The sequence below is a fragment of the Orbicella faveolata genome, unplaced genomic scaffold (assembly GCF_042242905.1).
Source record: "Orbicella faveolata isolate gen_17 unplaced genomic scaffold, um_ofav_v1 contig_34, whole genome shotgun sequence".
Classification (NCBI taxonomy): Eukaryota; Metazoa; Cnidaria; class Anthozoa; order Scleractinia; family Merulinidae; genus Orbicella; species Orbicella faveolata.
Genome location: NW_028301563.1, coordinates 33693671 through 33704377, shown reverse-complemented (window position 1 = coordinate 33704377; position 10707 = coordinate 33693671). Strand labels below are relative to the sequence as shown.

Genomic DNA, 10707 nt, shown 5'->3' with positions numbered 1-10707 from the left:
AATTCGAACAACTGACATTTTCTGACAAACATTTAGCGTAACATTATTGAAAAGCATTCGTATGCTTGAGTTTCACGTAATAGAACCCGTTTTGCAATTTGCAACTTTTAGTGTAAATTAAATATGAGGGTGAGCACTCTCGATCGGCAATACAAAATATCTCAAAGTACCGCATGACTATATCCACCCCCACCCTCCCTGCCCCCGCCAGAATTTTTCCCTTGTTCTAGCAACTAAACTTACAAAAAAAAGGCAGAACGCTTTATTAAAATGAAATCTCGCAGAATTGTTCGGTCTATATGGTCTACGGATTTCGCGAAAGTCGTGGAATTTCGCATATTTTCGAATATTTTCGTGGAATCGCGAAAATCTTCACAGGCCAATAAAAAACAAGCTTATAACTGCCAGACTCTTGCCTCCGAAATTCTCCAACCAATCAAATACAGTAATATATCGCGTACAATCACATGACAACATGGTGGCTTCCTCCTGATGTACGGCTATTACGAGTGACTATATTTACACTTTCTACAGCTGATTATGGTACGTTCGATGTACTTTTTCAAAAACAATACTTTACAAACGATTGACAACAATATTCAGCGGGGCTGGGAGGCAATTTTTGATTGTTTTTTTTCTCTCTTTCGCAGGAATCGTCCGGGGAGAAGAAGGAGTTTCTCTTCAAAGTTTTGGTAATAGGAGACCTCGGTGTTGGAAAAACTAGCATCATTAAGCGCTATGTTCATCAATTTTTCTCTGTACACTACAGAGCTACAATATCCTTTCTTAAAAAAATTTCCAAATGTTGTCCAGTCAACGCTTGTCTTCTTTAGTTAGTTACAAGCTTGATGAGGTCAATTAGTTGTAGCTATTCGATGTCTGCATATTTCTAGTTTTCCCTAGCATGATTTCGGCCGTTGTAGAAATTTTAATCAACCTATACAGAAACAGGCTTTCCCCCATCAATTTATTAACTCGATTAATGGTCGCACCTGACATGAAATCAAGCTCAAAGATGCCGCTGTTGTTATTTATTGTTTAACTTGTTGTTGTTGTTGACCTTGACTTTGAATACATTGGAGTTGATTTCGCGCTCAAGGTTATAAACTGGGACACTGATACACTTATTCGTTTGCAGCTATGGGATATTGCAGGTAAACTTTTATCACATCCTTTTGTATGACTTTCATAAATGTCTACTTGATTAACACAATGGAACCCCCAGATCTAACCCCCCCCCTCCCCATTGGCTGTAAAATGAGGTCAGATTTAGGGGGGGTTAGGGGTGGGTGTCGGTATTAAAGGGGTCCTCAAAAACGTAACATGACTCACTATAGATACTTGCGCCTAGTACCCCTCCTGGAGCATAGGTGGCCAACAAGAGTCCTCCAGTCCTCTCTGTCCTGGGTCTCTCTAGCTGACTCCTGTTCAGCCCTGATCTCCTAATGTCTGCTCCCAGGCCCCACTGCCATGTTTTTGTTGGCCATCCCTTCTTCCTCTTACCCTAGGGGTTCCAGCTTTCGGCGAGTGTGACCTTAACCCATCTCCAACGTCACTAAGGTTGCTTTCCATTTTATCAGGTTGACTAGTTTGACCAACTGTTGTAAAACAGAATCCTTATGATGTTTTCCAATCAAACAGGGTGAACTAAGAAGAATAGCTCTGACCATTTTGGGTTTGATAAGGGCAGAAAATGGGGGTTGTCTCCCCATTTCATGCACAAATTTCAACAAAATTCATGCATCACATATGCATTCAGCCACATTTACTTTCACGCATCACACGCTAATTTTAGCCCTCATCATGTGTCTTGCATAAACCCTTTGCCACCCTCTTTGACAGTGTGGCTTTGTGAGCAATGTTATAACATGGTTTGATTTTATTTCTTGGAAATAGGACAAGAAAGATTTGGGAACATGACACGAGTAAGTTTTGCCACAGTAATCTCTTATTCAAAAGACAGAAGTCAAGGTCTTGTTAAGAATGGTACAACCTGGCTGTATATGTAACAAATGTACAGCAACTCTTTGACACAAACTGTTTTGTGTATATTTATTCAATTAGACAACTTCTTTGCAATTGTGTACAGCACAAAAGTATGGTAGGATTTTGAAACATGCTAGAAAACCCTATAACAATCATAGCTTCGTAGTCTATGATTACATGATTTCTGGTTTCTGCATGACAGGAGTCACCTGCTCACACTACAAAGGCCACATGCAACCAATTTTTACTGTCTAGGAGCAGCCCATCCAGTGACACCTAGCTTCTATAAGTATACTGTAGCTTAGGCTTGGAGACAATCTTCATTTTCCATTTTTTGCTGGTCAATTTTTCATTGGTCAATTTTTGATCACATGATGATCAAATTCAGCTGCGGAATTCCACATCTGGGAGTTTGAAGAGACAACTTTAACATAATGTAATTATTAAGAGGAAATGGTAACATAGTACATATAAAACATGCAGAATTAATTTAATTGGCAGGTTTATTATAAGGAGGCGGTTGGAGCTTTCATTGTGTTTGATGTCACAAGAGCATCTACATTTGAAGCTGTGCAGAAATGGAAGAATGACTTGGATGGTAAAGTTATGCTTCCTAATGGAGCTCCAATTCCTGTTGTTCTATTAGCAAACAAGGTTCGTTGACTCTCAAAGTTCCACAGTAATGCTACAAGAAAGTTCTGCTCATTTAAGAATTTGATTGTTCGCAGAGTAGGATTCATTCACAGACGTAAGCATTATAACCACTGTGTACATCATGATGAAAAGCAACTACCACATGAAATACTGCCGAATAGCTGTCATTTGAGTGGTTACACACAGGAATTTCATCTGCCGACTTAAAAGTTAGAACCACCATGTGCAGCATAACAAACAGTACCACATGAAAGTACTACTCAATAGCTTTCATCTGAATTTGCCACTTGAGAAACAAGAAAAAATCTGGGGTGACCTTTATCTTAATCGCTTCTGAGATTGTTACTGGTGACAATATAACTTTTTGTCTTTTGTTTCATCACCAGTAACACTCCCACAAGCTACTGCAAGATGACACTTGACCCAGTTTTTTTCTTGTTTCTCAAGTCAAACTAGGATTTACACGGACTTGAAAGTTAGAACCACCTTGTACAGCATAATAAACAGTACCACATGAAAGTACTGCTCAATAGCTTTCATTTGAATGGTCACACACTAGGGTTTCATCCACAGACTTAAAAATAAGAATCACCTTGTACAGCATAATAAACAGTACCACATGAAAGTACTGCTCAATAGCTTTCATTTGAATGGTCACACACTAGGGTTTTATCCACATAGGCAGTGAATAACAAATAACATCAGGTAACTCGACTTGTGTCTTGTGTCAGCAACTTTTACTAATGTGTCTGTTAGTAAGTTACCCATTTCTTTCACACAATAACCATTCAATGCTAGTACAAGGATCACTGCTGGGCTACATCATCATTTTGTATTTTTTTTTTCTTGTTGAATCTCTCATGTGAGGGTAGAATGGAGCATGCAGAGACTGCCAGTATTCTGTTTACTCGGGGAATCTTTTCATATGTGTAGGAGATGTTCAGATAGATAGATTAATAATTTTATTTTAACATGATAAAAAATTTCAATATGAAAGGACAAAATTAAAGTAATAGAAGCTGCTTTACATGGACACCATGTAAAATTTCTATCAAAAACTTTAATGACATGGTTTAGTTTGAAAATATTTAGGGATAATTACGCTTGTAGCAAATTGGATGCTAGGCTGTTTCACAACTTGGCTTTGTGGTGCAACATCTTTCTCAAATAATCAGGGCAGGGTTATGGAAGTGTTAGCTTGTTTATGTCATCCCTTAATCGATAGGTCATCACAGGGTGTGTTTAAAACACAAAATGGCAAAATTACGAAATGATGGTGCTATGATTAAGAGTCAATGTGGGATGCGGGTGTCTGTAAGGGTAACCCAAACTATCATAGAGAGCTAACTGCTGTCAGGTCAGTGATATTTTATAGGCTAACCGTAGTGCTTTTTCACCATTTCTTGTTTTAAACATGCCCGTCATCACGTTGTCAGGTAACACAAGAAAAGTTTGTTGTTGATCACAATATTTTCTTTTTTCCTGCAGTGCGATCAAGCCAAGGAGGGTCTAGTTAACAATGCAAGTCAAATGGATGAATATTGTTCAGACAAGGGGTTTAATACTTGGTTTGAGACATCAGCCAAAGAGGACATAAACATTTCTGAGGCAGCAAAATATCTTGTGGCAAAGGTACATGAGAATATTGATAAACCTCTGGGCTAACGTGCATGGTTTTCAGACCAGAGCACAGTTCTTTTAAAACTTGTGTTGTGTTCTTAGCCATGACACTGTAATCTTACTGTAGACCTTTAAAGGTGCTTCATCACAGTTTTGCATCTTGATATCCTGGTGGGGGGGGGGGGGGGGGGGGAGGGGGAGAGTAGAAATACTCCTAGTCGCTTCATGCTAGAGAAACTGGAATAAGCTCCTGCCTGATGGGTCACTTAGCTCACATGCAGACTTTACCTCTAATTTGTCAGTTTGTTTCTTGATTGATAGAAAGTGAATGTTTTTGATCTTTCTCCTTGCAGATTCTAGAGAATGAAAAGGCAAATAACTTTGACAGTATTCCAAAGGACCCCGACTCAATAACATTAACAAACAGTACATCAGTGACAAGCTCACAGGAATTTAAGAATATTCCTTCCGCTGAACCACACAAGACAGGCTGTTGTTAACCAAGTTTTTGCTACCTAGGGTGATCAAATTATTTTAATTTACCGTAAAACAATCTTGCAACTTATTGTGGAATCCCGATTTCTCAGATCTTCACTTGTTCAAACCTCATGATAACTTGAACCAAAACCTGTTTTACTTCCCTCAGTAGAACACTGCAAGTTTACTCCAGATTTCTCAAACTAGGTGATTTTTCAAACCAATTTTCATTTCCCTTGGAGGTTCAAAAATCGGGATTCCACAGTATTTTTAATTGTATTACAAGGGGATTGTTTGGAATTGATCATCTAGAAAGATTGCTGGCATTCTTAGAGTGTGGTCTAAATGTAAACACAACTTTAATAATTATGATTGTTATTTTCGTAGTCTCATATTGGCTGCTTTTCGCGGTCCAGAAAGATTTGTTACAAAATTTATTCTGTCTTCATTCCTGGTCAAATCAGTCTTTGAGCATGTGTACTTGGTCAATAAGTATGAGTTCCACTATTACATCATTTGACAAAAAATTATCATAGTGTTAAGATAGCACATAAAAAATTTATGAGAGCATGTTACACTGTAGTGTCTCACACATGTATTACACAGAGTATCCCACTGTGGAGCTAACTAGCAAGAATGTAAAAGAATTATTATAAACTCTAGTTTGACGGTTTTATAGTTACTGTAACAATGCGTCAATATTTACATGATTTCTCCCGTTATTTGTTGTTTGCCCCATATTGCCTCATTTCTGTAAGGCACAGAAAAATACTTTAGAATGCCCATGGTCCGTTTTTTCTATCAAGTTATGGAAACACGAGTGGAAGTTTGGCAGAGCAAGAAATGCTGTGGGAACATGAGCTGATAGGCTATTTTTTTAAGTTCTCCCAAACTTTCTCGAGTGATTCTGTGACTAGATAGAAACACAGAGAACATGTGTTCTATTTATTTGAGAAATCAACGCAATCAAAAAAGGAAAGAACTTGTTTACTTTGATCGTCAAAATGTAAATTCTCTTTACTTGTGCCATTATTACGTCAACAACTCCTGCTAGTTCTGTGTTTTTATCAAGTCATAGAAATACAGCTTTTAGTGTGCGCTTTCTTTCAGGGTGTTTTGTAAATCATGTAAAACCATCAAAGTATGTGTATTTGGAGATTTTTATAAAACCAGGAGAATCAAAGTGAACTTGCACTTCTTGGATATTTATTTTCCAGGGATTACCTCGATTGTCTAGTTCAGGAAGGGGGGTGGGTGGGGGTAAAAACAAAAACCCTATGTGGGAGGGGTATGGATATTTTTGGGATTACACATTCTTTTATATAGGGTCTCAAGCTAGCATGGCCCACAGGGCTAAGATGTTTATTGGTGTATTTCTTAAGTTGTTGATTGATTGATTTGTAGAAAATATTGGACCAGTAATAAAACAATGTGGTTGATTGATTTGAGTTATTGGCCCTGCCAACTGTCTTGGTCATGAAATAATGTTGTTTATTGTATTGCATGAAAGGTTAATAAGCAGTATTTTATCTTTGAAAAATGTGTGGAATGAATACTAAATTCCTGTCCCATGTCCACCTTGCTAATATTCATTTTCCTAACAGTTCTGAAAAATTACAATTATTTGCAGAATACTTCCAAGCAATCATGATTTTCTGCTCTAAGTAGAGTTAAAATTAAACTTTCCTAAACTAGTATCAAAAAGCGTATCAATAAAGTTTAATATAACTTACACACAATGTAAATCATGTGGATTTTAAGTAAGTTTCAAAATGTACTCTTGTGCAGTAATTTTTGTCAATAAATGTCTTGAACTTTTAGTGTTTCATATTGCTGGACATTTTCAGTGTTCTTCTTTCTTTTTACCCACCCTGCAGGCTTAAAACATTTGCAAGATTCATAAACTCAAGCAGTTTAAGGCCTGGGTCAGGAATGTAAAATAGAATTATGGTTGGGCAGCTATATCTCTTGTTGTATTTTTTTCATCAAGCTGAAATTTTCCCTGATTATAAAACTTGCATACTACTACTCAGTTAGGCAGTTAGTCATGCTACTAGCGTTCGGGAGTAGTGAGAGAAGTGTAGAGCAAAAGACAAAGGTAACCTCATCTTTTTTCCCACTCCCTGTTCTTTGGGCTAATGCCATTCATACTGCACCGACTAGCAGAGCACATGGATAAGGTGGCCTCTGTCTGGCATCTTGTAACAGAAATTGTGGAGGAAAGAGTAAGTATTATCTTTTATGTAACTTGCACCCTTATTGAGTATAAAACTCAAACAGGCTAACCTGAGTATTATCCAGGCTCGGCTGAGTGAATATTTACACTAACCAGAGTGATATGCAGACTGACTGGAGGGTTATATCACCTAACAAGAGCACTAATAAATTGCAGATAACCTACAGGGGTACCGGTAAGTGCTCATTTAGGCCATCAGAAGTAATGTTTATAATGCAGGTTAACTTAAGTCCTATCTAAGCTAACTGAAGTACTATTTAGGAGTCCTATTCAGCCTAACCAGCGTGCAAATTTGAACAGTGAATCATTGACTCACGAGTCTAGACCTGTGACTGACAAAACAGGTGACCTCTTAGCTAAATCCACAGGTAGCAAAATCAAAATAATGATCATGAAATTTATCGTCACAAGATCACTTGTGTTAGTTGACCCACAACTGAAACTATTAACCAGTAAGTAAAATGGCCTGAAAAAAGAGCGATTTCGTAGGACAGTTGGAATCAGTAGTACCAGAAGCATATCACCTAGACTTGGTGATATGCTTCTGGTAGGACTTGTAAGAGAAAGTGCAAACCATAAAGGAAGGGGGCGTCACGTCATTCCTGAACAAAAAAAAAACCCAACATAATATTGAAATCTGGAATTCTTTATTCCAACATGCACAAAAATGTAACCTAGTCAATTAACACATCAAAGTTACAAAGAAAAATCTTAACTGAGGCACAAATTATATTTCAGTTCACACAACTTGTTCCACAACTGAATGTCATTTACACAAGATTTAAGAATAAATTCTGCTAAGAACGCGGATAAACATCCCATGGGATGTTACTGATGGTCCCACATTTCTCGCTCTAGTTTTTCCTTCTTGATCTGATCGAGATAAGGTTGAAGGTACATGGTGTCCTAAATGAAATAGAAATAAAAGTAAAAATAATAAATAAAAGTTTGAAAAGTCTAGATAACATGGAAATACTCAAAGGGACTATAAAAATGACAACAATTTATTTCACAAGTGTAGAAGCTCTCCTAAGCCTGTAATTCTCTTGCTTGTTGGCAGCTATTATTATCAGGAGTTTCATTGAGGCCAGGCACTGGGCAAATTGACTGTTGCAAGGGCAATTTTCTGGTTTGACCATCTAGCAGAAACGTTTTCTTGTAAAGAAGTTCAGTCCAAGTAGTTCTGCCTGCCTGTGAAAACCAGTTGCCACACTGCCGAAAAGGTTAATGAAACCCCTGTAAAATTTATTGTTTTGGGGCTAGGGGCATTATGTCTATGGTTTGTTCAGATGTCCTCTCAAAGGGTATCAAGCTACTCAAGTGAGTCATTGGGGAGCTGCTATCCAATACATTTACAAAGTTGATTTTTGAAAAAGTCTATATTTAATGGCTTCTAAAAAGTGTCTCACACAAATCAGTAGTAAAAGAATAACCTTATGTAGTTCAATTCCACAGATAGGGTCTAATAAACACAGTCTACATGTATCTCTAAAAGTTTAATCATTTGTTTTGTATGGGTTTACATGGGAGACGGGTTTCAATAAGGTTTTCAGCTGGAGGGCAACTGGTTTTCACAGGGCGGGGGGCAAAACTTTTTGAACTGAACTTCCTAATACAAAAAACTTTATCTAGATGGTTAAACCAGGCAGGCAAATTCATCCTCATAGCCAGTCAATGCCACCTCACAGACCCTACAAAACACCTGGTTATTTCATACTGATACTCTGAAGTCAGTATGGTAGAGTCTTTGTTTACAATATTTGCCTTGTAAGCATAAGAATAAGCAATACAGTTTTTTAAGGAACTACAAAAACATTAGTTCTGAATATTGAAAGGGCACAGCACGATTAACTGTCCCAAGGAGTTTGAGTCCCATGTACTGAATACTTTTCATGCAATGCGGGTTAAAAACTCAAAATCTTACAAAGAGTGTATGAGCTCACGAGCGCTTTTGCCACCCAGAAATTTTGCAGTTTTTGAAAGCCAATTTCTCTTCGAATATTACACCCAAAAAGCCAAAAATTTCACCAGATACTAAGTTTCACAAGCTCTTTAAATGTTTGTGGTCAATTTGTGTCTAGCGTGATGCCTTCTCTGCACAAAGTTGTATGTTAATGAGGAAAAATGTAAACAATGATGTCAGAAGACTCTCCTATAAATTATTATTCCCAAGACCAAAAATCATTGTAAAGTTTCACCTCTTCTTTTGTTGTCCACTGATCTTTTGGCAGAATTTGATGCTTCATTGACAAATCAAGTGCTCTCTTCACACGAAACTGTCTCAGATTGAACTCTTCAGAAGGAAGACGTTTTATGGCCTCAATCACATCAGGATCATCCTCATTTAATAGATCACCTCTGCGAAGACCTGAAATATAACATTGAATGCAAAAAAATTAGTGAGACATGCAGTGAAGTAGAGGGCAATGATTATATTTACTATCTGACACATCATGGAATTTTGACACTAGATTCCCCCCCTCCCCTGTTGATATTACCCACCACTTCATCCTCAGCTACTCTGTGAAAATCAGGACTGGTAATGCTAATGGTAAGTTTATTTATACACAGTAAATCCTTCAGCAAAGAATATAAGGGTCGTCACCAAGGGTTGTAACCTGTAACACCTGTTATGGCTGAGTATAGTTGATAAGCCCTTGATGTTGTGAGTGAAATTGCCCTTTGTTGATACAATTTAGTCCACAAAGTGACAAGTTTGTTACAGGTGTGAAGATTAAGGATACAGGTAACTCGAAACTTAACGGCAGCCCTGAAAATATGTGACTGATAAGGAGTAATAAAAGAAATCATTTGTCAAATATAAGTATTTGTACTTCGTTGAATTGTATTTTAACAGTTTTTTAACTACAACGGTGTCAGGTCAAGATTACATAAGCTCATAATATGTATGGGTTATTGACCAAGTGTGAGGTCAAGATGGCTGGATATTGGCCAAGTTCTTTTTTTGCGTGTTTATGGACCGAGACGGAGTCGAGGTCCAAAAACACGCAAAAAAAGAACGAGGCCAACATCCAGCCATCTTGACCGAACAAGCTTGGTCAATAAAGGATTTATTATATGGCTTTCGGGGAAACTTTTCTTGCGGGACACGGCGGGTAGTCCCGAGCGGGCAAGATAGCTCCATCTTGCCCGCTCGGGTAGCCAATCACAGCGCAGGATTCGATTCATCTTGCCCGCTCACGGAGCTAGCCATATAATAAAATTGGATATTGCGCGTTGGGAAAGTCACATGTAATTAATGTGTTCCACAATGTAGAAAAAGCATTTCAACAAACCATGTTTTCCCTTGGGAGATTAATAACAGAGAAAACACATCTAATAAATATGCTCTTGATGGTATTATTATTGTCATTACAATGAAAGACCTAAATTATGCCAGCTGAAATTACGTAAATAATACCCTAAAAGTCGACTAGTTTTGAGCCCGAGAAAAGAGATCAAAGACGGAGGTTTTTAATAAAACCGATCGATCTTCTAACAGAAAAACTTACCAAGTTGTCTGTAACCACAGGCATTAATGTACCAGTCGTGGAATGCATTCCAAACCTTTCTCGTGAAGGACAACTGCCTTCCCACTTTCGGAGCGACAGACGCCATCTTGAATATTGCACGTGTATCCCATAATAATTTCGCTGAAATCGTGATGTGTTCGGATAAACTCGGAAATTGCTCGGCTTTTTCCGGACTCACTCATGCGAATCAGCCGGCCAATC

At 37.9% G+C, this 10707-nt stretch overlaps 2 protein-coding genes across 2 annotated transcripts; one reads left to right on the top strand and one right to left on the bottom strand.

The window, feature by feature from the left end:
* Positions 1-440: 440 nt before the first annotated feature.
* LOC110043094 (ras-related protein Rab-38-like) lies at positions 441-6565 on the top strand. The gene is made up of 7 exons (XM_089271665.1): positions 441-543; positions 651-778; positions 1078-1154; positions 1897-1925; positions 2488-2640; positions 4129-4272; positions 4614-6565. Exons 1-7 carry the CDS (start codon positions 541-543, stop codon positions 4758-4760), a joined length of 681 nt encoding a protein of 226 aa, XP_089127791.1. The 5' UTR covers positions 441-540; the 3' UTR covers positions 4761-6565.
* Positions 6566-7598: 1033 nt separating this feature from the next.
* Positions 7599-10635, bottom strand: LOC110043095 (cytochrome b-c1 complex subunit 7-like). Its single transcript, XM_020748511.2, has 3 exons — positions 10486-10635; positions 9172-9341; positions 7599-7879 (listed from the first exon to the last, which is right to left on the bottom strand). The coding sequence occupies exons 1-3, from the start codon at positions 10589-10591 to the stop codon at positions 7802-7804; spliced, it is 354 nt and encodes a 117-aa protein (XP_020604170.1). The 5' UTR covers positions 10592-10635; the 3' UTR covers positions 7599-7801.
* Positions 10636-10707: the final 72 nt, after the last annotated feature.

Coding starts and splice junctions, on each gene's coding strand:
- LOC110043094 (XM_089271665.1), top strand. Junction 1,926..2,487: donor GATTTGGGAACATGACACGA/GTAAGTTTTGCC, acceptor TTTAATTGGCAG/GTTTATTATAAGGAGGCGGT. Junction 2,641..4,128: donor TTGTTCTATTAGCAAACAAG/GTTCGTTGACTC, acceptor TTTTTCCTGCAG/TGCGATCAAGCCAAGGAGGG.
- LOC110043095 (XM_020748511.2), bottom strand. CDS start 10,591: ATGGCGTCTGTCGCTCCGAAAGTGGGAAGGCAGTTGTCCTTCACGAGA. Junction 9,342..10,485: donor CTGTGGTTACAGACAACTTG/GTAAGTTTTTCT, acceptor GTTATATTTCAG/GTCTTCGCAGAGGTGATCTA. Junction 7,880..9,171: donor AGTGGACAACAAAAGAAGAG/GTGAAACTTTAC, acceptor TATTTCATTTAG/GACACCATGTACCTTCAACC.